Below are 23,833 nucleotides of genomic sequence, written 5' to 3'. Positions count from 1 at the left end.
CTGACTGAAAAAATCAAGAAGCGGAGTCACCTACCAGAAAGAAGAAATTGTCAAAACAAAACTTGAAGAGCTGATTTTGACAGTGAGAATCTTGGAACTTTGGATTTGGCACAGACTGTTTGACTATGTCCTTTTACAACGAAATTTCTTTCCTTTTCTTTTTGAGGGGGAACATTTGAACTGGATTGGAGTTGGTGGATAAGAAGAAAGTGTGAGCGTTGAATTGTAAAGAATTGAGAGATGATTTGAAGAGGGAAAATAGCAAATCGGACGGTGGGAATTTAAAGAAATATGCGAAATTTTGAAAAACACATGCGAATCATTCGGGTTGAGAAAGGACGATAGGCAGGATATTAAAATGGAAGGAAGCGGAAATGAGAGCCAAAAAATAGAAAAAGCAAGAGAAGGTGAGGGAAACAATAAGCTCAGACAAATGATTTCATTGGATTTAATAGTGGCACAAAGAAAAGGGAGGAGAGTGTCCCAACAATAAAAGGGGGAGTAAAAAAGAAGGGAAGAGAATCGAGCACACAGGCACCAAGAAGAAAAAAGGAAGTTCACTACAGGGGGAAAATATAATAAAAAAAGAAAAAAGGGAAAATAGGGTGAGGAGACAAAAGGAAATCCTGAAGAGGGTACAACTAATGGCACAGCAAAAAGTCACAAAAAAGATTGGGAAGAAAGGATATATAGAGAGAAAGAGAAAGAAGAAGTTCAGAGATTGGGATAAAAGGCTCTCTAAAAATAAGTGAAAAGGATCAGGAAAGAACAAAAATTGGTAGGTGAGAGGAAGAAGGGAAATACACACATATATAATAATAATTAGGAGGGAAAGGTGGAGAATGTGAACGTTATTGTATGTTTTAATTAACTGTAACACTGAAATGTAACATGTATGTATGGTATAGAAAGGATTGTAAGTAAAAGTGAATTAAAGGTAGATTAATTAAGGTGAATAAGGATAGTAGGCCAGCTGATATGTATCAATAGTGGAATGTGAAACGATTATACTGGATTACAGATAAGAAAAATATCAGTTGGAAAAGTTACCAGGGGCCAAAAAAGAGGCTTGGGGGGGGGGGGAACCAATGGAACTCGTATATAGGTAGACCTTTAAAAGGAGAAGGTATGTAAAATTAGTAATAAGGAAAATAGTTTTTTTGAATATAATTATTAATGCCATTGATATTGAATGGGGTTTGCTCAAACGCTGAAATACACCATGCAAAATAGAGACTGGAAGGGAAAAAGAGAGAGGGAAAGCGAGAGAGAGGAAACAAGAGAGAGGGAAGCAGAAGGGAGGAAGGAGAGAAGGAAGGTGTGGAAAGAGGGCAAAGGAAGAGAGCAAGGGGAAGTAGAGAAGAGAGAGATCAGGGGAAGAAAGGAGATAGGGAGGAGGAGAGAGGAGAAAGGGTTGAAGATGAAATAGACTATAATATGGTGTATGGAAAGCAGAAGAGCAAATAAAATTGATGGGGCTTGATGGCAAGAGAAATTGATATATCACTGATTTTTTTAAAAATGTTTGTTAATATGTAATGGTATACTTTGGATTATGTGTATGTTAAAAAAGAAAAAGAAAAAAACTTTTTTGGACAAAAAAAATATTCAGAAAATTAATTTAAATTACAAACTCCCCAAAAAAGAAAGAAATTTTTAAAAACAAAAGAAGGAGAGAAACAACATTTAAATAGAAGGGAAAATGTGGCTCAAGAAGACAAAAACAGATTTACATATGTAATCCCCCCCCCCCGGTTGAGTATTAATAAATATATTGGAACAATATTAGTTTCCTCTCCTTGTAAAGCAAGCCCAAAATTTAAAAAGTAGCAAACAAATGTGACAGGAAAGTTAAAACATCAAAGCATTAACAATCTAGTTTTGTTTTAATTTTTATAAAGTCTAGAATGGCTTTTTATTTACCATGAATCACCATAAACATTGTCTCAGATCTGTCCGGGATGAAATATCTTTGTTTGATTCTTACGAATAAAACTTTTTCTTAATATTTTGGCTGAGAACAATAAAACAACTATTGTGCCTTATTCCTCAAAATCATAAACCTCTGTTGTCTCTTCATTTTCACCACAGTCCAGTCCAAATAGTTTTCCAGTTTGATATAGCAAGTCCATTTCCCAGCGACAACCAACTTCACTTCAAAGTGGTTCATCACACATCTAATCTGTTCACTCCAAATCTGTAGAATCCACATCTCCTTCAGCCTTCTCCAGCCAACCAGGAGTTTCCAAACCATGGCGAGGAATCTCTTAAGAAGTGGCTGATAGCACATAATCAGTGAGAGGATCTGGCCAATGCCATAGTTAGATAGGACAAGCCTGTTTTTCAGCCTCCTATCAGGAAATGGCAGCATTTGTGACTGAAGAGCCAACAGTAAAATTGCGGCCTCTCCAGTTGACTTTAAAGGAGTTAAAAACAACGAGTATTGTATTGCTAGAAAGGATGGGAAAAAAGGAGCACAGAGGAACTTCTTCCGAAACGGAAGACGAGAGGGGAGAGTGACATGCAGAGAGGCTCTGGTGCCTCTTCCAAGGATCAAAGCAGCAATCTGGTAAACCAACCTCCTCTTTCCTTAGCGGAATAATTTATATGTAATTCTAGGTTTCATCCCTTGTAATATAAACTCAGAGATCTCCATCTGCAATTGTCCAAATGGAGTATCACTTACAAGTATTTGTAAAGTCTAAAACAGAAAATGTATTTTTGTTAATTAGGGTGCTGGAGGTTAAAACGTACAAAGAATGGTTATAGGAATTGGGCATGTCTAGTCTAGTGAGAAGGACTAGGGGAGACATGACAACAGTGTTTCAATATTTGAGGGGCTCCTATGAAGATAAAGACGTCCATTTATTTTCCAAACTAACAAAAGAAACGATGGATGGAAACTAACCAAAGAGAGATGCAACCTATAACTAAAAAGAAAATTCCAAGTAGAATGGTGGTCTTATTTACAGATACAACCAAGGTTTGCACAGGATAGGAAGAAGAAAGGTATTACCAAAGATTACACAATATTAGATAAAGCTTTGATGCAGACAGAAAACAGGTTGATCAAAGTGTTATATAGATTTTTCTTGGAACATAAGCTAGAGGAGGAACATGTCAAAGAAACTATGGTCGCCTGGGTGAAATTTTTTGATTATAATGGGGAATCAGTTAAGTGGGAAAAACTTTGGATACGTAATCGGAAACTAACATTGGCTACGTCGTATAAAGAAAATTTTTATAAGATGTTCTACAGATGGCATCTCCCCCCAACACGACTCTCCAAAATGTTTAAAAACTGGCCCCAAATTGTTGGAAGTGTAAAAAAACACCAGGCAGTTTTTATCATATGTGGTGGACATGCAAGGAGGCAAAAAAATATTGGAAAATCATGGTTCAATCATGGTTAGAACAAATGATGGGATACCATATTCTGTTTAAACCAGAAATTTTTCTCCTAGGTATAATAGCGGAAGGGTTTAAGGAAGATACACTTTATCTAATTATACATGTACTAACTGCGGTGCGCATAACATGCATAATATTTGAAAAAAGAAAATATGCCATTTAAGCTAGATATAATCAGAAAAGTGTTCGCCTGTGCGGAAGCAGATAGGCTCACTCTTGAACTTAAAAATAAAGGGGAATCAGAATATTTTGAAGTCTGGAACAGATTTTATGACTGGTATAAAACAAGGTGACAAGACTGGAACAATGTATATATTGTGATTGGACAGAAGGATAGACAATGTATTAAATTGGCTAATTGTTAATGGTTGAGACTAGTTGTATATAATGTGAATGTATGTTCACTTCGACTTTGCAGTACTGCATTGTTTTAAATGTAAAAATAATAAAAATATACTCCAAAAAAAAATCCTAACGATTACTGCAATCAACCAATGGAATAGCTTGCCTTCAGAGGTTTTGGGTGCTCCATCACTGGAAGCTTTCAAAAAGAGATTTGACGGCCATTTCTGAAATGGTAGAGCAGAGGGTTGGACTAGAAGACCTTTAAGGTTCTTTCCCACTCTATTATTCTGTTATATACTGTAGTCATTTTAATTACAGTGATTCTAGCCAATAATTGCTATACTAAGAATTCGTATTGACCCAAGTCAACAAGAGAATTTCATGGTTGAATGCAAATGCGAACTTGGATCTCCCTAATCTTCAATGTGTCAAATAAATCATAATTAATCTAAGGTTATTTTAGCATTGTGGAATATTTCCTTTTTACCTTTAATGTATATAATTTTCTTTTTACGTCTTCTGCAACAATTTTATAAACAATTTCTTTGAATCTTACAGGCAAAGCGGATGCCAATAAGAGAACTCCGGATATCTGAGAATAACAAGCAACGTTAAAAAGGAAATTCAATCAAGCCAGAAATCAAAACATTTCCATCTCCTTCAGAAACCCACAAAATTCTCCTGCTTCCCCAGCAGGTAATCAAGCAAAGATTTCGAACTGGAAAATGTAGAGTATGCAGAACACAAGTATACATTACAGGTAATCCTCGACTTATAACAGTTCATTTAGTAACTATTCAAAGTGACAGTGGCACTAAAAAACCTGACTTATGACCCTTTTTCACACTTATGACTATTGCTGCAGCCCCATGGTCACGTGATCTATATTTGAATTCTTGGCAGCTAACTCAGATTTATGACGGTTGTCCTGTTCCAGGGTCACGTGATCCCCTTTTGCAGCTCCACAGATGTGGCTATTGTGGGCAAAATGTGTATTTCAAATCATAACTGGGTGTGCACGAAATGATCCACATTGGAGAAAAGCAATACTAATGTGGCCAAAGCTTTAGTCAGAACTGCTCCTTGTGGTTGGTTCCTGGAAGGACCCACATAGGGAAGGAGCCCTACATGTGCTCCCAAGGAAGTGAGCTTGGCAACTTGGTGATACATTACAGAACTCACACCAGGGAGAATCCTGATTGTGAGAAAGGTTTCAGTCAGAACTCCAGCCTGGTAATATATTAGAGGATGCACACAAAAAAGAAATCATATGAATGTTCTGATTGCGGGAAATGTTTCAGCAAGAATTCCAACCTGTTGAGACACCAGAGGACTCACACAGGAGAGAAACCCTTTGAATGTCCTGACTGTGGGAAAGGTTTCAGTCAGAATTCTGACCTAGTGATACACCAGAGGACTCACACAGGAGAGAAACCCTTTGAATGTCCTGTTTGTGGCAAAAGTTTCAGTCACAATTCCCAATTGGTGGTACACCAGTGGCTTCACACAGGAGAGAAACCCTTTGAATGTCCTGACTGTAGGAAATGTTTCAGTCACAAGTCCACCCTGTTGAGACACCAGAGGACTCACACAGGAGAAAAACCCTTTGAATGTCCTGACTGTGGGAAAGGTTTCAGTCAGAATTTCGAGCTGTTGAGACACCAGAGGACTCACACAGGAGAGAAACTCTTTGAATGTCCTGACTGTGGGAAAGGTTTCAGTCAGAATTCCAACCTAGTGATACACGAGAGGACACACACAGGAGAGAAACCCTTTGAATGTCCTGACTGTGGGAAAGGTTTCAGTCAGAATTCCTACCTAGTGATACACCAGAGGACTCACACAGGGGAGAAACCCTTTGAATGTCCTGACTGTGGGAAAGGTTTCAGTCAGAATTCCAACCTAGTGAAACACCAGAGGACTCACAGAGGAGAGAGACCCTTTGAATGTCCTGACTGTGGGAAAGCTTTCAGTCAGAATTCCTATCTAGTGAAACACCAGAGGACTCACACAGGAGAGAAACCCTTTGAATGTCCTGACTGTGAGAAAAGTTTCAGTAACAGGTCCAACCTGGTGATGCACCAGAGGACTCACACAGGAGAGAAACCTTTCGAATGTCCTGAGTGTGGGAAAAGTTTCAGTCAGACTTCCGACCTAGTGATACACCAGAGGACTCACACAGGAGAGAAACCTTTCAAATGTCCTGATTGTGGGAAAAGTTTCAGTAAGAGGTCCAACCTGGTGATGCACCAGAGGACTCACACAGGAGAGAAACCCTTTGAATGTCCTGTTTGTGGGAAAAGTTTCAGCAAGAATTCTCCCCTGGTGATACACCAGAGGACTCACACGGGAGAGAAACCCTTTGAATGTCCTGACTGTGGGAAATGTTTCAGTAACAAGTCCACCCTGTTGAGACACCAGAGGACTCACACAGGAGAGAAACCGTACGAGTGTGCGATTTGTGGGACAAGTTTCAGTTCCAATTTCTGCCTGGTGCAACACCAGAGGACTCACACAGGAGAGAAACCTTTCGAATGTCCTGACTGTGGGAAAGGTTTCAGTCGGAATTCCGACCTAGTGATACACCAGAGGACTCACACAGGAGAGAAACCTTTCGGATGTCCTGACTGTGGGAAATGTTTCAGTCACAAGTCCAGCTTGTTGATACACCAGAGGACTCACACAGGAGAGAAACCCTTTGAATGTCCTATCTGTGGGAAAGGTTTTAGTGATAATTCCAGCCTGGTGACACACCAGAGGACTCACACAGGAGAAAAACCCTTTGAATGTCCTGACTGTGGGAAAGGTTTCAGTCAGAATTCCAGCCTAGTGATACACCAGAGGACTCACACAGGAGAGAAACCCTTTGAATGTCCTGCCTGTGGTAAAGGTTTCAGCAGCAATTCCCACCTAGTGATACACCAGAGGACTCACACAGGAGAGAAACCCTTTGAATGTCCTGACTGTGGGAAAGCTTTCAGCAGCAATTCCCACCTAGTGATACACCAGAGGACTCACACAGGAGAGAAACCCTTTGAATGTCCTGATTGTGGGAAAGGTTTCAATCGGAATTCCCACCTAGTGATACACCAGAGGACTCACACAGGAGAGAAACCGTAGGAGTGTCCTGTTTGTGGGACAAGTTTCAGTTCCAGTTTCCGCCTGGTGCAACACCAGAGGATAGAAATCATGTCAGTGTCCATATTGTGGGGAATGTTTCATTAGAAAATTCTACCTCATGAGTCACCAGAGAACTCATATAGGAGCAAAATCGTATGAGTGTCCTGTTTGTGACAAAGGTTTCACTCAGAATTCTAACTTGATGAAACATCAGAGGTCTCACACGGGAGAGAAACCCTTTGAATGTCTTGACTGTGGAAAAGGTTTCACTACAAAATTACAGCTCACAAATCACCAGATGATACACACAGGAGATAATGCTTTTGAATGTGCTGACTGTGGGAAAAGTTTCACCAAGAATTCCAGTTTGGTTAAACACCAGAGGACACACAGAGGAGAAACCGTGTCCTCTTTGTGGCAAAAGTTTCAGTCAGAATTCCAACATGGTGATACATCAGAGGTCACATGAAAAACACGGAATGCCCTATTTAGGAAAAAGTTTTCAATGCAATTCCAACCTAGTGAAACACCAGAGGACTCACATGGGAGCGCCTTTCAAATGACCAGTCTGTGGATTGTCCTTTTGGCCAAAATGACTCCTTATCGCAGGGTTGTCAAACTAGATTTTATTGAGGGCTGCATCATGGTTCTGTTTGACCTGGGTGGAGGGCTGTGGTGGAAGTGGACAGGGGGGCATAGCTAACTTGACGTCACTTGTGTTGCATGCGCCTGTGGAAGCCCGAGTGCTTTACCAAGAAAAATGGGATTTCCAGCTCCATTTTCAGCTGCAGTGGTCTCCTGCAACCCTCTATCAATAAAAACGGAGCTCGGGAGGGTCCCCTGCGTCCCCCGCAACCTCCATTTTTAGTTGGAATGGCCTCCTGCAATCCTCTGCCAATGCAAATGCTGACAGAGGCACCATGGGCCAGTCCGATGTTTTCACGACAGCCCTGCGGCATGGATTTAACCACCCTGCGGCCCGCATCTGACCCTGGGCCTTGAGTTTGACACCCCTTCCTTATTGCATACAACTAAATATATAAGAGGCAAAAGTTGATGAGTTTGGAGAAGGTTTGAATTTCATTTTGAACTGCCGTTGAGAGTGTAGGTGAGAACACTGAATATTGGCCTCATCTGAATACTGGCTGATCATTTTGCTGCTCTTCCTGATGAAGCCGTCAAATGAACGGGCAAATTGTTAAGCTCAACAGTGGCTACTTCAGAGTTTGGAGAATCCCACCCTTGGGTCCTCCTAGCCCTTTCCCTTCCTCACAGGTCCCAATAGGTCAGTCGTCCCCCATAGGCTCCCCACATGGTTCCTTAGTCCTCCCACCCCCCCACAAACACAAAGAGGATCTCCACTTCTACTGGATCCCTGCAGTCCTTAGGCCTGACTCACAGCCTCCTCCATACCTTTTGAAGATCTCTGAATCTCATGAGGGGAAAGGGGACAGGGCATGTATCTCTGGGCTGTGTGACTGCCTAATAGAAAGAGCCATTCCTTTGACTGTGCCCGGGATTCATCCGTAGGCCATGCAGTGAACTTGTGGAAGCAGCTGTCATTTTGCCATGGCTGCCTGTGTCAATATGGTGGCTGCTTCTTGATCACTGGGAGTGGGACAAATTGTTCTGTTTTGCTACCTTAACACTTTGTAGACTATGTTAAGGAATTGTGGGTGCAATGAAAATGGTGTCTGCCTCTGGGAGATCTCCAAAAGGGCAGGCCATGTATCCCTGGGGTGCCTGATGAGTGGACAAGTACCTCTTGGCCAGCATTGTGCTGCAGTTGCCAATAACAGCCAATGTAGTCCTAGGTGGCATCAAGAGAGGAATAATGTCAAGACAACAAGAAAATATAGAATTGCTTTATGCAATACAACATTTAGAATACATAGTTGAGTGCTGGTCACCATGATATAAAAACGTTGAGACACTGAAAAATGTGCACAGAAGAGCAACCAAGGGGGACAAGATAGTTGTTTTCAAGTACTTATGCATCTGACACAAAGAAGAGCAGATTGACTTATCCTCTAGGGCACCAGATGGCAGGATAAGTAATTGGGGGAAGCTATTTAAAATGAGGCCCAACCTAGAAGATATGTATATCTTAAGAGCCAAGGTGGCACAGTGGTTAAATGCATCACTGCAGGCTACTGCTAGATCAGCAGGTCAGCGGTTCAAATCTCACCGGCTCAGGGTTGACTCAGCCTTCCATCCTTCCGAGGTGGGTAAAATGAGGACCCAGATTGTTGGGGGCAATATGCTGACTCTCTGTAAACCGCTTAGAGAGACCTGAAGGCCTATGAAGCGGTATATAAGTCTACTGCTATTGCTATTGCTATATGTATTTTTCCAGAGCAATTAATCAGTTTGCCTCCTGGTTTTGTGGGTCACTGGAGGTTTTCAAGAGTAGACTGGACAACCATTTGAGAGGGATGGTTTAAGTGTCCTGCCTTGAAGAGCAGGTTGGACCAGAAGACCTCCGATGTCCCTTCCAAGCCTATAATGCAACGTTTCCATGAATTTGGAGGCAGTTTAGAAGATAGGTAAAGAGCAGCCACATGAACTTCCTTGTGGATTTTTCGGGGGAAAAATTATTCAGAAAATTAATATAAATAAAATTCCAAAAAACCCCACAAAGCTTTTAAAGCAAAGCAAAAATAGACACAAGGTTTAAAAAGAAAGCAAAAAAATGTGCAAAAACAGATTTACATACACTATCCCCTCCCCTTGAGTATTCATACGTATGTCGGACCAATATGAGTTACCTCCCCTTGTGAAGCAGGCCCAAAATTTATAAAGTTCTGCCTCTATTTACAAACAATTTGACTTTCATCAATCTACTACACAGAGAGGCAAAGTGGTTAACAGGTGAATAAACAGCAAAATTAAAATCGCATTAACAATTTAGTTTTGCATTTAATTTGTATAAATCCAGAATGGCTTTTTATTTACCATAATCATTGTCTGTGATCTGTCCGGGATGAAATATCTTTGTTTGATTCTTATGAATAAAACTTTTTCTTAATATTTTGGTTGACTACAATAAAACAAGTATTGTGTTTTATTCCTCAAAATCATAAATCTTTGTTGTCGATCCATTTTCACCACAGTCCAGTCCAAATAGTTTTCCAGTTGGATATGGCAAGTCCATTTCCCAGCGACAACCAACTTCCCTTCAAAGTCCAGTTCATCACACATCTAATCTGTTCACTCCAAATCTGTAGAATCCACATCTCCTTCAGCCTTCTCCAGCCAACCAGCAGTTTCCAAACCATGGCGAGGAATCTCTTAAGAAGTGGCTGTGCTCCCTATGGAAGCTTCTTGGGAAGAGCTCGTGCTCACAAAGGGATTCATTTCTGTGCGCTCATAATCCCAAACGCTTCCATCAGTTTTTCAGGCCATTTCCAGGCTCTTTTTGGAGCCATTTTTGTGCTGTTTTTGTTTATTTTGGGGTTGTTTTTAGGGAGTTCCTGGGGTGTATTTTGGCCCATTTTTCAGGCCATTTACGGGCTTTTGGGGGGCTTTCTTTTGGCTGTTTTTGGCCATTTTTTCAGGCCCTTTTGGGGCATTTTCTGGGCTTTTGTCAGGCAGTAATTTGGGCTGTATTTTGGGATGTTTTGGGCCATTTTTGGCCTGTTATGGATTGCTTTTGGCCCAGTTTTGGGGTTGTTCTTAGGCAGTTTCTAGAGTGTTTTGGGGCCATTTTCAGGCCATTTACTGGCTGGTTTTGGGCCATTTTGGGGGCTGCTTTTTGGGCAACATTTGGACAATTTGTGGGTCATTTACCACCACGTTTTTGGGCCATTTTCAGACTGTTGTCAGATTGTATTCTGGGCGATATTTGGGGCTGTTTTTCAGGGTGTTTCCAGGGTGGTTTTTGGCCCATTTTTGGGCTATTCATAGCCATTTTGTGTGCTGTATTTTGGGATGTTTAGCTGTTTTCTGGGGTGGGTTTTGATTCTTTTTCAGCCTGTTTCTGGGATGTTTTTGGGGCCGTTTTTTGGCCATTTTTAGACATTTTCAGGGCTGTTTTTTGGACCATTTGTTTTGCCATTTCCAGGCCATTTTCAAGGTGTTTCTGGGAGGGTTTTGGGGGGCATTTTTAGCTGTTTTTCAGGCCCCAAAAATGTGTGGTGGTGGGACCAGCCAATGGTGGGATTAGCCGGTTCACTGAACCGAGCCGAATTTTAACAACTGGCTTGCCGAAACCGATCCAAACTGGCTGAATCCCACCTCTGCCCAGAGGCCACCTTGGACTCAATGGGATCTGATGAGCTCCCCTAGGCACTGGTCACTGCCGTGCCAGAGGTGGGCTGCCCTGCCGAGGGGGCATCCATTGTTTTCTACTATTAAAAAGTCTTGTTGCCTCACCTTGGTTTTGGCCAGAGCTTCTGCCAAACTCTGTCAAGGAGGGGCCTGGTCCCAGGTCCCCTCACCACTTGCGTCTCCTGAGATCTGCCATGACCATCATCTAGCCGGAGTTTCAGGCTGGCCAGGCAGAACTGGGTGGATGGACCCGCTGGCTTGACTGAACTGCAACAGGGCCCTCAGTGTGGCTGCTGCCTCCCCCCATTCAACTCCCCACGCTGCCAGGACCAACGTCGCAAAAATGGCCTCACCAAACCGCTCCCAAAGCAGCACCATTGTTTGACTGCCAGGCTCGGTGAAAAAACTCCACCCCCCATCATCATCACCTGCAGACAGGCAACTCTCCCGCCACCACGTCAAATAGCTGCCAGACAGAATCGATGTCAGTAGCAGGGTCCCAAACCACCAGCTGCCAATGAACTCCACCACCATTCTCCGGTGGGTCCCATCTCTTGTCCTGCATCCTGGACTGATGTAACGTGGGCCAGCTGTACATGTCCAAGGGCCTCAGACTCCTTGGGGCATATATCTAACTGGGAAGCCCCATCGTCCTGCCTGGAAGGACTGCCACTAGGGACAGGTCCACCCCCACTCCGTCAGTGGTCTCCATCACTGTTCCCTCAGCATTTCCCATGATACTCCCCTGCCTTCTTATACCCTGCAGGGAAAAGGTAGGAAACCAGCTGGAGACAAGGAGGGGGAGGAGGGAACACTGACTTACAGTCATGTTCCAAGCCTCCCGCACCAGAAAACAGCAAGTGACATAGTTCTTGGCATGAGATGTGTTTTAATGCAGGCTTGAAAACTCAGCACAAAGTATCTGCAAAGTTATCGCTAGCTGCTGCTGCTGCTTCACATCTGGTTTTAACAGCCCTGTATGCCCCTCTCCTCCCCAGCAGCTTCTGGATGCTAAGAATGGCGGAGAAGCTTTGGACCAGGGGTGGGTTCCGGCAGTTACAGCTCCTCTGTGCTCTCTTCTTTTTGGAAATTGATTGGCAGCCGTGGTGGAGGCTTCCTTTCGGTCGGCCCTCCTCCCCTTCCTCCTCTCGCAAGGGGGTGGCTGGCTGTGGGAAAGCCGGGGGGGTGCACGCAGGAGCAGGGAGATGACCCCCCCCCTTAAGCCAGTGCCAAAGGGCAGCAAAGGTGCCAGCGGGGCCACTGGCTGCTTGCTTAAGGAGGATCCTAGCAGGACGCAAAAGAACGTGGCTTCTCTCCTGCATTAAGGCCCCAGCCTTGCCGTGTCCCCCAGCTGCTAAGCCGAGCGCGGAGGGCGCAAGCGGGCGGCTAACGCTGCGTTACACGCAAATGTGGCGTGACATGATGTACGGGACCGTTTCTCTCGTGCGCTAAGGCTAAAGTGACCTTCCTCCTCCTCTCGTGGGGGGGGGGGAGGAATAACAGGGCAAGGCGATGGCTGGAGCCTTAGTGCAGGAGAGAAGCCGCGTCCTTTTGCATCCTGTTAAGATCCTCCTTAAGCGATCCTTTGCTGTTCTTTGGTGCATGCTTGAGGGGCGTCCCGGCTACAGAAAGCAGCTAGATGGGGAGGGGGTGTCTACCTGCTTTGTGCGATTTGTGTTTGTTGGGGGAGGGGCATGGATTGTTCGGCACTGAGAGAGAAGCAGCTGCGGCAGCGGGAAAACGAGGCTTCTTTGCCAGCCTTCCAGCTGAGAAAACAGAAATATTCGCCGGTTCTGTGGGCGTGGCTAGGTGGGAGGGCATATAACTGTGTGCTTGAGTGCCCCCAACTAGCCACGCCCACAGAGCCTTTAGCTTTAAAAAAAATTGAAATCCACCCCGTGACTGTTTCAGAAGAGGAAGTTCCTCTGGGCTTCTCGCCTGCTCCTATCCTTTCTAGCAAAGCAGTTCTCGATGGTTTTAACTCCTTTAAACTCAGCCACAAAGGCCGCATTTGTACTGTTGGCTCTTCAGTCACAGATGCTGCCATCTCTTGATAGGAGGCCGAAAAACAGAGTTGAGTCTTGCTGTGTGGTGGTAACGAAGGGGCTTTGGGCATTATGGCTTAAAGACTTTGTCCTTGTTTGGATCTGAATGAGGAGGGCTAATCCCATCACCCTGGAGCTGAAGATAGTTTGTGTTGCAGATGAGATGTCTTTCTGGAGCTATTAACAAAGGTGGGGGCTGCTTTCCAATAGAATGTGTCTCCTTTTCTCATCCAGGGAGGTATAATATTCTGCCTTTTTAATATTTCCTGCATTTCATTTTTCTAGGAGAGGGTGGGGGCTGTCTTTCTACCCCCCTTTCGCATCAACTGAGTTACATGTCCCCCAAGTTTAAAATTGAATTAGGCACAGGAGACATGGGACACCATAACAAAGCTCTACATCACAATGCCAACCTAACTGACGACATTTCATGCAAGCTTCTTTCCTAACTGATATCAGCATTTGCAATATTTTTTTCAAAAACAGATTCAAGAGGGATCTTGAAAATCAAGGGGAAGGCATAAGGTACAGTGTTTCCTTCCTGTTTGATTGGCAGCAACATATTTACCTGTTTGGTGCTTAGGGAAGTTTCAATCAGCTGTTACTTATTTTCATCTCTGTACCTGTTGGCACCTCTATTTGGTTGCTAATTGACACTGCACTGAAGCTCCCTACTGTTTGGAGTCTCAGGAAGACAAGTCTTGGGAGAAGCACACAGTCCTCAGGATTTCTGTTGATACCTTGGTGGTAAAAGTTTGGAACTCTACTCCTACAAAACGTGGGTTTTGAAAAGCATCTTTGGGACAGCAGCTTGAGCGCTAGAATATCCAGTTTGTTCAAACATGACTTAGATGAAGAGATTGGAAGAGAACTCATCAAATTTGCAGGTGACATTCAGTTGCAGGGAACAGCCAATGCTTTAAACCAGTGATGGCGAACCTATAGCACATGTACAAATGCAGAACCATGTTGGCTGGCACATGCAGCATCGCCCATTCCTCTTCTGGATTTCTGGCACACGTGCACTTGTGACAATCAGCTTTTCTTAACGTGTGTGGCAGTTCCGGAAACTGGAAGTGCTGGTCTTCTGGTTTCTATTGTGGCATGTGCAAAGGCCAGATGATTGTTGTGCATGAATGCACGCCAGTAACCGGAAGAAAAGCTTGCTGGTGCACATGCGTGTGTCAGAAACAGGAAGTTCATTTCCCAGTGCTTGTATGCCCACTTGGCACCTTCTGTTCCGGGTCACGTCCCTGAAAAGGTCTGCCCTCACTGCTTTAGAGGATAAGCCCAAGATACAGAAGGATCTTGACACATGTGAGCACTGGTCCCTTTCCAGTAAAATGCAATTCAGTGGTGAGAAACTAACACTTAGGCAAGAAAATCTAAATGCACATCTATGGAAGAGGTTGTACTTGGCTCAAGAGCAGAAATTGTGTCTGGGACCTAGAAACAATCACAGTGCGCTCTAATTGCCGAAAAAATCAATTCAGTCGTCCTCTGCAACATCACAGGGATAGTATCAAGATCATATAAAGTGTTAGTACTGTGTTATACTGTAGTAAGGCTACACTTTCAATCCTGCATCCAGTTTTGGTCACCAGAATACCAAAGTCTTGAGGCTGCAGAAAGAGTGCAGAGAAGAAGAACATAGTCATGTAGGGGACTGGAGGGTAAAACATACGATGAACAGTTGTAGGATTTGGGTAACAGAGAGAAGGAGCGGAGTGATATGATAGCAGTTTTTCAGTACTTATTATATTTCTCTTGACTCAGGTACAAATACAGGTTGCTAGGAGTCTGAACATGACTGATAGCACATAATCAGTGACAGGATCTGGCCAATGCCATAGTTAGATAGGACAAGCCTGTTTTTCAGCCTCCTGTCAGGAGATGGCAGCATCTGTGACTGAAGAGCCAACAATAAAATTGCGGCCCCTCCAGTTGACCTTAAAGGAGTTAAAACCATCGAGTACTGAATTGCTAGAAAGAATGGGGAAAAAGAAGCACAGAGGAACTTCTCCCGAAACACTCACGGAAGACGAGAGGGGAGAGTGACGCGCAGAGAGACTCTGGCGCCTCTTCCAAGGATCGAAGCAGCAATCTGGTAAACCAACCTCCTCGTTCCTTAGCGTCTTGGAATAATTTATATGTAACCCTTTGTTTCATCCCTTGTAATATAAACTCAGATATCTCCATCTGCAATTGTTTAAATGGAGTATCACTTACAAGTATTTGTAAAGACTAAAACAGAAAATGTATTTTTGGTAATTTGGGTGCTGGAGGTTAAAACGTACAAAGAATGGTTATAGGAATTGGGCATTTCTAGTCTAATGAGAAGGACTAAGGGAGACATGACAACAATGTTCCAATATTTGAGGGGCTCCTATGAAGACAAAGACGACTATTTATTTTCCAAAGTACCAAAAGGATGTAAACTAACCAAAGAGAGATACAACCTATAACTAAATAGAAAATTCCAAGTAGAATGGTGGTCTTATTTACAGATACAACCAAGGTTTGCACAGGATAGAAAAAAGGAAGATATTACCAAAGATTACACAATGTTAGATAAACCTTTGATACAGACAGAAAAGAGATCGATCAAAGTGTTACATAGATTTTGGTTGGAATATAAGCTAGAGGAGGAACATGTCCCCTGGGTGAAAAAAATTGGTTATTATGTGGAATTGGCTAAGTGGGAAAAACTTTGGATACTTAATCGGAAACTAACATTGGCTACGGCGTATAAAGAAAAATTTTATAAGATGTTCTACAGATGGCATCTCCCCCCAACATGGCTCTCCAAAATGTTTAAAAATCTGGCCCCAAATTGTCGGAAGACACTTTTTATCGTATGTGGTGGATAGGCAATGAGGCCAAAAATACATAGGAAAATGATTCAATCATGGTTAGAACAAATGGTGGGAGACAAAATTCTGTTTAAACCAGAAATTTTTCTCCTAGGTATAATACCGGAAGGGTTTAAGAAAGATACACTTTATCTAATTATATCAGTGACATGCAGTCAGGGGGAGGCAGAGCCTCACCACTGTCATCATGAAAAGAAAGGAAAAAGGCTGAGGTAGTTGCTTCCAGAGTCACAGTGGATGACTCTGCTTAGTGCTTAACTGTTTAAAAAAGCCTCTAAAAAAGTGCCCACTACAGGAGGAGGCGGGAGAACCACGTGCCTCATTTAGTCTGACTTTATGTTCACTCGAGCAGAGTTAAGCAAGGGTTGAAAGCCGAAAAATTCCTTATGTAGATGAGGTACGTGGTTCTCTTGCCTCCTCCTGTAGAGGGAGTTTTTTTTAGAGGCTTTTTTAAACACTTAAGCAGAGTCATCCATTGGGGACTCTGGCGGCCACTAACCCAGCCTGACCTCAGCAGCTCTTGCCTTTTTCCTTTTATATTTTTACATTTTCATGATGGCAGGCAAGAGCAGAGTTGAAATCCTCTGTGATTGTGAAATAGCTGGAAAAGGTATGTGGGTCGGAGGGAGGGGGAGGAATTCAAAATTAATGTAATTTTTTAAGTCATATGTCTGTTTGTGTGTGTGTGTGTGTGTGTGTGTGTGCGTGTGTTTGTTTCTTCACTCAAACAAACTCTCAATTTGAGAGAGAGTTTGTTTGAGAAGAGAGGGAAGGTGGTAGAAGAGGCAGGGAGAGCAGCTGGCCAGCTTTCTTTCTCTGTGTCGGGGCAGCCCGCCAGCAGAGGTGGGTCTTTTACCCACCTCTGCTGCCGGGCTGGCACTTTCTTTCTTTTGCCCAGAGGCGGGCAAAACAAATTAATCCCAAATGAAGATGAAATAATAAGAAAGATTATGGACTGTGGCGAAATGGACAAACTAACTAAAGAAATCCAGGGAAAGGAAGAATCAAGAATTCTACCAGATATGGGATAAATGGCATAGGTGGATGGAGGAAAGAAACAAAAATCAGTGGAAGAATATAACAAAACTCAAAAATAATAGTTCTGAGTAAAATAAGAGGGTTAAGAATGATGAAATCTAAATGAAATACAATACAAGGGGAAATAATATAAGGTGAGCGGTATCGATTGATGATTGCTATTATAAAAAACAGGAAGTTCCCGTTCATACTGTATTGTATAAATGTGGTGTACGTCTAATTTTTGTGTTTGTGTATTTTACATGTTTGTTAATAAAAACATTTTTTTTTAAAAGCGGTTTTTGCCCGACCCGCCGCTATGTCCGACATAGAGTTGGGACACTTCTATGTCAGACGTAGAAAGAAAACGGCTTTTTCCCACCCCGCCTCTATATCAGACATAGTGGTGGGGCGGGCAAAAGCCGCTTTTTTCTTTTGCCGCACTGGCAGCTTTCAAAAAGAGATTTGACGGCCACTTCTGAAATGGTAGAGCAGAGGGATGGACTAGAAGACCTTTAAGGTCCCTTCCCGCTCTATTATTCTGTTATATATTGTATTCATCTTAATTACAGTGATTCTAGCCAATAATTGCTATACTAAGAATTTGTATTGACCCAAGTCATGGTTGAATGCAAATGTGAACCTGGATCTCCGTAATCTTCAATATGTCAAATAAATCATAATTAATCGAAGGTTATTTTAGCATTGTGGAATATTTCCTTTTTACCTTTAATGTATATAGTGTTTTTTTTTACATATAGGAATTGGGCATGTCTAGTCTAATGAGAAGGACTAGCGGAGACATAACAACAGTGTTCCAATATTTGAGGGGCTCCTATGAAGACAAAGACGTCCATTTATTTTCCAAAGTACCAAAAGAAACGATGGATGGAAACTAACCAAAGAGAGATGCAACCTATAACTAAAAAGAAAATTCCAAGTAGAATGGTGCTCTTATTTACAGAAGAAGAAAGGTATTACCAAAGATTACACAATATTAGATAAAGCTTTGATACAGACAGAAAACAGGTTGATCAAAGTGTTATATAGATTTTTCTTGGAACATAAGCTAGAGGAGGAACATGTCAAAGAAATTATGGTCTCCTGGGTGAAAAAATTTGATTATAATGGGGAATTGGCTAAGTGGTAAAAACTTTGGATACTTAATCGGAAACTAACATTGGCTACGTCGTATAAAGAAAAATTTTATAAGATGTTCTACAGATGGCATCTCCCCCCAACACGGCTATATAATGTGAATGTATGTTCACTTTGACTTTGCGGTACTGCATTGTTTTAAATGAAAAAATAATAAAAATATACTCAAAAAAAAAATCCTACCAATTACAGCAATCAACCAATGGAATAGCTTGCCTTCAGAAGTTTTGGGTGCTCCATCACTGGAAACTTTCAAAAAGAGATTTGACGGCCACTTCTGAGGGGTGGACTAGAAGACCGTTAAGGTGCCTTCCCACTCTATTATTCTGTTATATACTGTAGTCATCTTAATTACAGTGATTCTAGCCAATAATTGCTATTCTAAGAATTTGTATTGACCCAAGTCAACCAGAGAATTCCATGGTTGCATACCAATGTGAACTTGTGTCTCTGTAATCTTCAATGTGTCAAATAAATCATAATTAATCTAAGGTTATTTTAGCATTGTGGGATATTTCCTTTTTACCTTTAATGTATATGGTATTATTTTTTAATATGTATGTCTTCTGCAACCATTTTATAAGCAATTTCTTTGAATCTTACAGGCAAAGAGGATGCCAATAAGAGAACTCCGGATACCTGAGAATAACAAGCAACGTTAAAAAGGAAAGTTAATCAAGCCAGAAATCAAAACATTTCCATCTCCTACAGAAATCCACAAAATTCTCCTTCTTCCCCAGCAGGTAATCAAGAAGAGATTTCGAACTGGAAAACGTAGAGTATGCAGAACACAAGGATACATTACACGTAGTTCTCGACTTATAACAGTTCATTTAGTAACTATTCAAAGTGACAGGGCCACTGAAAAACCTGACTGATGACCATTTTTCACACTTATGACTATTGCAGAAGCCTCATGGTAACGTGATCTATATTTGAATCCTTGGCAGCTAACTCACATTTATGACAGTTGCCATGATTTACGGTCACATGATCCCCTTTTGCAGCTCCACAGATGTGGCTATTGTGGGCAAAGTTCGTATTTCAAATCACAACTGAGTGTGCATGAAATGATCCACATTGGAGAAAAGCAATATTAATGTGGCCAAAGCTTTAGTCAGAACTGCTCCTTGTGGTTGGTTCATGGAAGGGCCCACATAGGGGAGGAGCCCTACATGTGCTCCCAAGGAAGTGGGCTTGGCAACTTGGTGATACATTAGAGAACTCCCACCAGGGAGAATCCTGACTATGAGAAAAGTTTCAGTCTGAACTCCAGCCTGGTAATATATTAAAGGATGGATACAAAAAAGAAATCATATGAATGTTCTGATTGCGGGGAATGTTTCAGCAAGAATTCCAACCTGTTGAGACACCAGAGGACTCACAAAGGAGAAAAACCCTTTGAATGTCCTGAGTGTGGGAAAGGTTTCAGGTACAAGTCCATCCTGTTGAGGCACCAGAGGACTCACACAGGAGAGAAACCCTTTGAATGTCCTGTCTGTGGGAAAGGTTTCAGTTACAAGTCCATCCTGTTGGCACACCAGAGGACTCACACAGGGGAGAAACCCTTTAAATGTCCTGACTGTGGGAAAGGTTTCAGTCAGAATTCCCACCTGGTGATGCACCAGAGGACTCACACAGGGGAGAAACCTTTCGAATGTCCTGATTGTGGGAAAAGTTTCAGTAACAGGTCCGTCCTGTTGATACACCAGAGGACTCACACAGGAGAGAAACCCTTTAAATGTCCTGTTTGTGGGAAAGGTTTTAGTGCTAATTCCAGCGTGGTGACACACCAGAGGACTCACACAGGAGAGAAACCTTTCGAATGTCCTGATTGTGGGAAAAGTTTCAGTAAAAGGTCCGTCCTGTTGATACACCAGAGGACTCACACAGGAGAGAAACCCTTTGAATGTTCTGACTGTGGGAAAGGTTTCAGTCAGAATTCCCACCTGGTGATGCACCAGAGGACTCACACAGGGGAGAAACCTTTTGAATGTCCTGACTGTGGGAAAGGTTTCAATCACAATTACCAACTGGTGGTACACCAGAGTACTCACACGGGAGAGAAACCCTTTAAATGTCCTGTTTGTGGGAAAGGTTTTAGTGCTAATTCCAGCGTGGTGACACACCAGAGGACTCACACAGGAGAGAAACCTTTCGAATGTCCTGATTGTGGGAAAAGTTTCAGTAAAAGGTCCGTCCTGTTGATACACCAGAGGACTCACACAGGAGAGAAACCCTTTGAATGTTCTGACTGTGGGAAAGGTTTCAGTCAGAATTCCCACCTGGTGATGCACCAGAGGACTCACACAGGGGAGAAACCTTTTGAATGTCCTGACTGTGGGAAAGGTTTCAATCACAATTACCAACTGGTGGTACACCAGAGTACTCACACGGGAGAGAAACCCTTTGAATGTCCTGACTGTAGGAAATGTTTCAGTCACAAGTCCATCCTGTTGAGACACCAGAGGACTCACACAGGAGAGAAACCCTTTGAATGTCCTGACTGTGGGAAAGCTTTCAGTCAGAATTCCAGCCTAGTAATACACCAGAGGACTCATACAGGAGAGAAACCCTTTAAATGTCCTATTTGTGGGAAAGGTTTCAGTCAGAATTCCGACCTAGTGTCACACCAGAGGACTCACACAGGAGAGAAACCTTTCGAATGTCCTGATTGTGGGAAAAGTTTCAGTAACAGGTCCGTCCTGTTGATACACCAGAGGACTCACACAGGAGAGAAACCGTACGAGTGTCCTGACTGTGGGAAAGGTTTCAGTCAGAATTCCATCCTGATGAGACACCAGAGGACTCACACAGGAGATAAACCCTTTGAATGTCCTGACTGTGGGAAAGCTTTCAGTCAGAATTCCTTCCTAGTGATACACCAGAGGACTCACACAGGAGAGAAACCCTTTGAATGTCCTGACTGTGGGAAAGGTTTCAGTCAGAATTCCCACCTAGTGCAACACCAGAGGACTCACACAGGAGAGAAACCCTTTGAATGTCCTGTTTGTGGGAAATGTTTCAATCAGAGTTCCAGCCTAGTGCAACACCAGAGGACTCATGCAGAAGAGAAACCCTTTGAATGTCCTGTTTGTGGGAAATGTTTCAATCAGAGTTCCAACCTAGTGCACCACCAGAGCACTCACGCAGAAGAGAAACCCTTTGAATGTTCTGACTGTGGGAAAAGTTTCAGTCGGAATTCCTACCTAGTGACACACCAGAGGATTCACACAGCAGAGAAACCCTTTGAATGTCCTGATTGTGGGAAAGGTTTCAGTTGGAATTCCCAATTAGTGAGACACCAGAGGACTCACGCAGAAGAGAAACCCTTTGAATGTCCTGACTGTGGGAAAAGTTTCAGTCAGAATTCCTACCTAGTGACACACCAGAGGATTCACAAAGGAGAGAAACCCTTTGAATGTCCTGATTGTGGGAGAGGTTTCCGTTGGAATTACCAATTAGTGACACATCAGAGGACTCACACAGGAGAGAAACCCTTTGAATGTCCTGACTGTGGGAAAGATTTCAGTGACAAGTATACCCTGTTGAGTCACCAGAGGACTCACACAGGAGAGAAACCCTTTGAATGTCCTCTTTGTGGGAAAAGTTTCATTCGGAATTCCGACCTAGTGACACACCAGAGGACTCACACAGGAGAGAAACCCTTTAAATGTCCTGTTTGTGGGAAAAGTTTCAGTCGCAATTCCCAGCTGGTGGTACACCAGAGGACTCACACAGGAGAGAAACCCTTTGAATGTCCTGACTGTGGGAAAAGTTTCAGTCGGAATTCCCACCTAGTGACACACCAGTGGACTCACACAGGAGAGAAACTGTAGGAGTGTCCGATTTGTGGAACAAGTTTCAGTTCCAATTTCCACCTGGTGCAACACCAGAGGACTCGCACAGGAGAGAAATCATATCCTTGTCCATATTGTGGGGAATGTTTCATTACAAAATTGTACCTCATGAGTCACGAGAAAACCCATATAGGAGCGAAACCGTATGAGTGTACTGTTTGTGGCAAAGAATTCAGAACTCAGAATTTAGCTTAATGAAACATCAGAGGTCTCACACGGGAGAGAACCCCTTTGAATGTCTTGACTGTGGAAAAGGTTTCATTACAAAATTACAGCTCACAAATCACCAGATGATACACACAGGAGAAAATGCTTTTGAATGTGCTGACTGTGGGAAACGTTTCACCAAGAATTCCAGTCTGGTTAAACACCAGAGGACACACAGAGGAGAAACCGTATCATTGTCCTCTTTGTGGCAAAAGTTTCAGTTAGAATTCTAACATGGTGATACACTGGAGGTCACATGAAAAACATGGAATGCCCTATTTAGGAAAAAGTTTTCATTTCAATTCGAACCTAGTGAAACACCAGAGGTCTCATATGGGAGCGCCTTTCAAATGGCCAGTCTGTGGATAGTACTTTTGGCCGAAATGACTCCTTATCACAGGGTTGTCAAACTAGATTTCATTGAGGGCTGCATCATGGTTCTGTTTGACCTGGGTGGAGGGCTCTGGTGGAAGTGGACAGGGGGGCATAGCTATCTTGACGTCACTTCTGTTGGGGGTGCCTGTGGAAGCCCAAGTGCTTTGCCAACAAAAATGGGATTTCGAGCTCCATTTTCAGGTACAGTGGCCTCTTGCAATCCTCTGCCCTTGCAAATGCTGGCAGAGGCACCATGGACCAGTCCGCTGTTTTCACGACAGCCCTGCTGGCTGGATTTAACCACCCTGCGGCCCGCATCTGACCCTGGGCCTTGACTTTGAAACCCCTTCCTCAATGCATACAACTCAATATATATGAGGCAAAAGTTGATGAGTTTGGAGAAGGTTTGAATTTCAGTTCTGAACTCCCGCTGAGAGTGTAGGTGAGAACACTGAATATTGGCCTCATCTGAATACTGGCTTTTCATTTTGCTGAATTACCCTCACCGCTTGCTCTTCCTTATGAAGCCGTTACATGAATGTGCAAATTGTTAAGCTCAACAGTGGCTACTTCAGACTTTGGAGAATCCCACCCTTGGGTCCTCCTAGGCCACTCCCTTCCTCACAGGTCCCAATAGGTCCGTCGTCCCCCTTAGGCTCCCCACATGGTTACATAGCCCCACCACCACCCTCACAAACACAAACAGGATCTCCACTTCTACTGGATCCCTGCAGTCATTAGGCCTGACTCCCACCCTACCAGGCATTACAGCTACCTTAACACTTTGTAGACTGTCTTAAGGAATTGCGGGTGCAATGAAAATGGTGTCTGCCTCTGGGAGATCTCCAAAAGGGCAGGCCATGTATCCCTGGGGTGCCTGATGAGTGGACAAGTACCTCTTGGCCACCATTGTGCTGTAGTTGCCAATAACAGCCAATGTAGTCCTAGGTTGCATCAAGAGAGGAATAATGCAAGACAACAAGAAAATATAGAAATGCTTTACGCAATATCGTACTTAGAATACATAGTTGAGTGCTGGTCACCATGATATAAAAACGTTGAGACACTGGAAAATGTGCACAGAAGAGCAACCAAGGGGGACAAGATAGCTGTTTTCAAGTACTTATGCATCTGACACAAAGAAGAGCAGATT

The 23,833-nt window shown here is 43.1% G+C and overlaps 1 protein-coding gene across 1 annotated transcript; it reads left to right on the top strand.

Annotated features, from left to right (window-relative positions):
• On the top strand, positions 1–22,726 carry LOC148047533 (uncharacterized). The gene is given in 5 exon segments (XM_087711605.1): positions 1–82; positions 4,315–6,814; positions 7,056–7,092; positions 19,617–22,287; positions 22,290–22,726. Coding segments are annotated over 4 exon segments (4,767 nt in total). The 5' UTR covers positions 1–82; positions 4,315–5,004; the 3' UTR covers positions 22,539–22,726.
• Positions 22,727–23,833: the final 1,107 nt, after the last annotated feature.

This window comes from Thamnophis sirtalis, unplaced genomic scaffold (genome assembly GCF_051295495.1).
Source record: "Thamnophis sirtalis isolate CommonGarterSnake01/CBP01778 unplaced genomic scaffold, rThaSir2_p1.2 scaffold_3, whole genome shotgun sequence".
Classification (NCBI taxonomy): Eukaryota; Metazoa; Chordata; class Lepidosauria; order Squamata; family Natricidae; genus Thamnophis; species Thamnophis sirtalis.
Note: the sequence above shows the minus strand (reverse complement) of the source record. Positions and strands in the feature narration are given on the sequence as shown.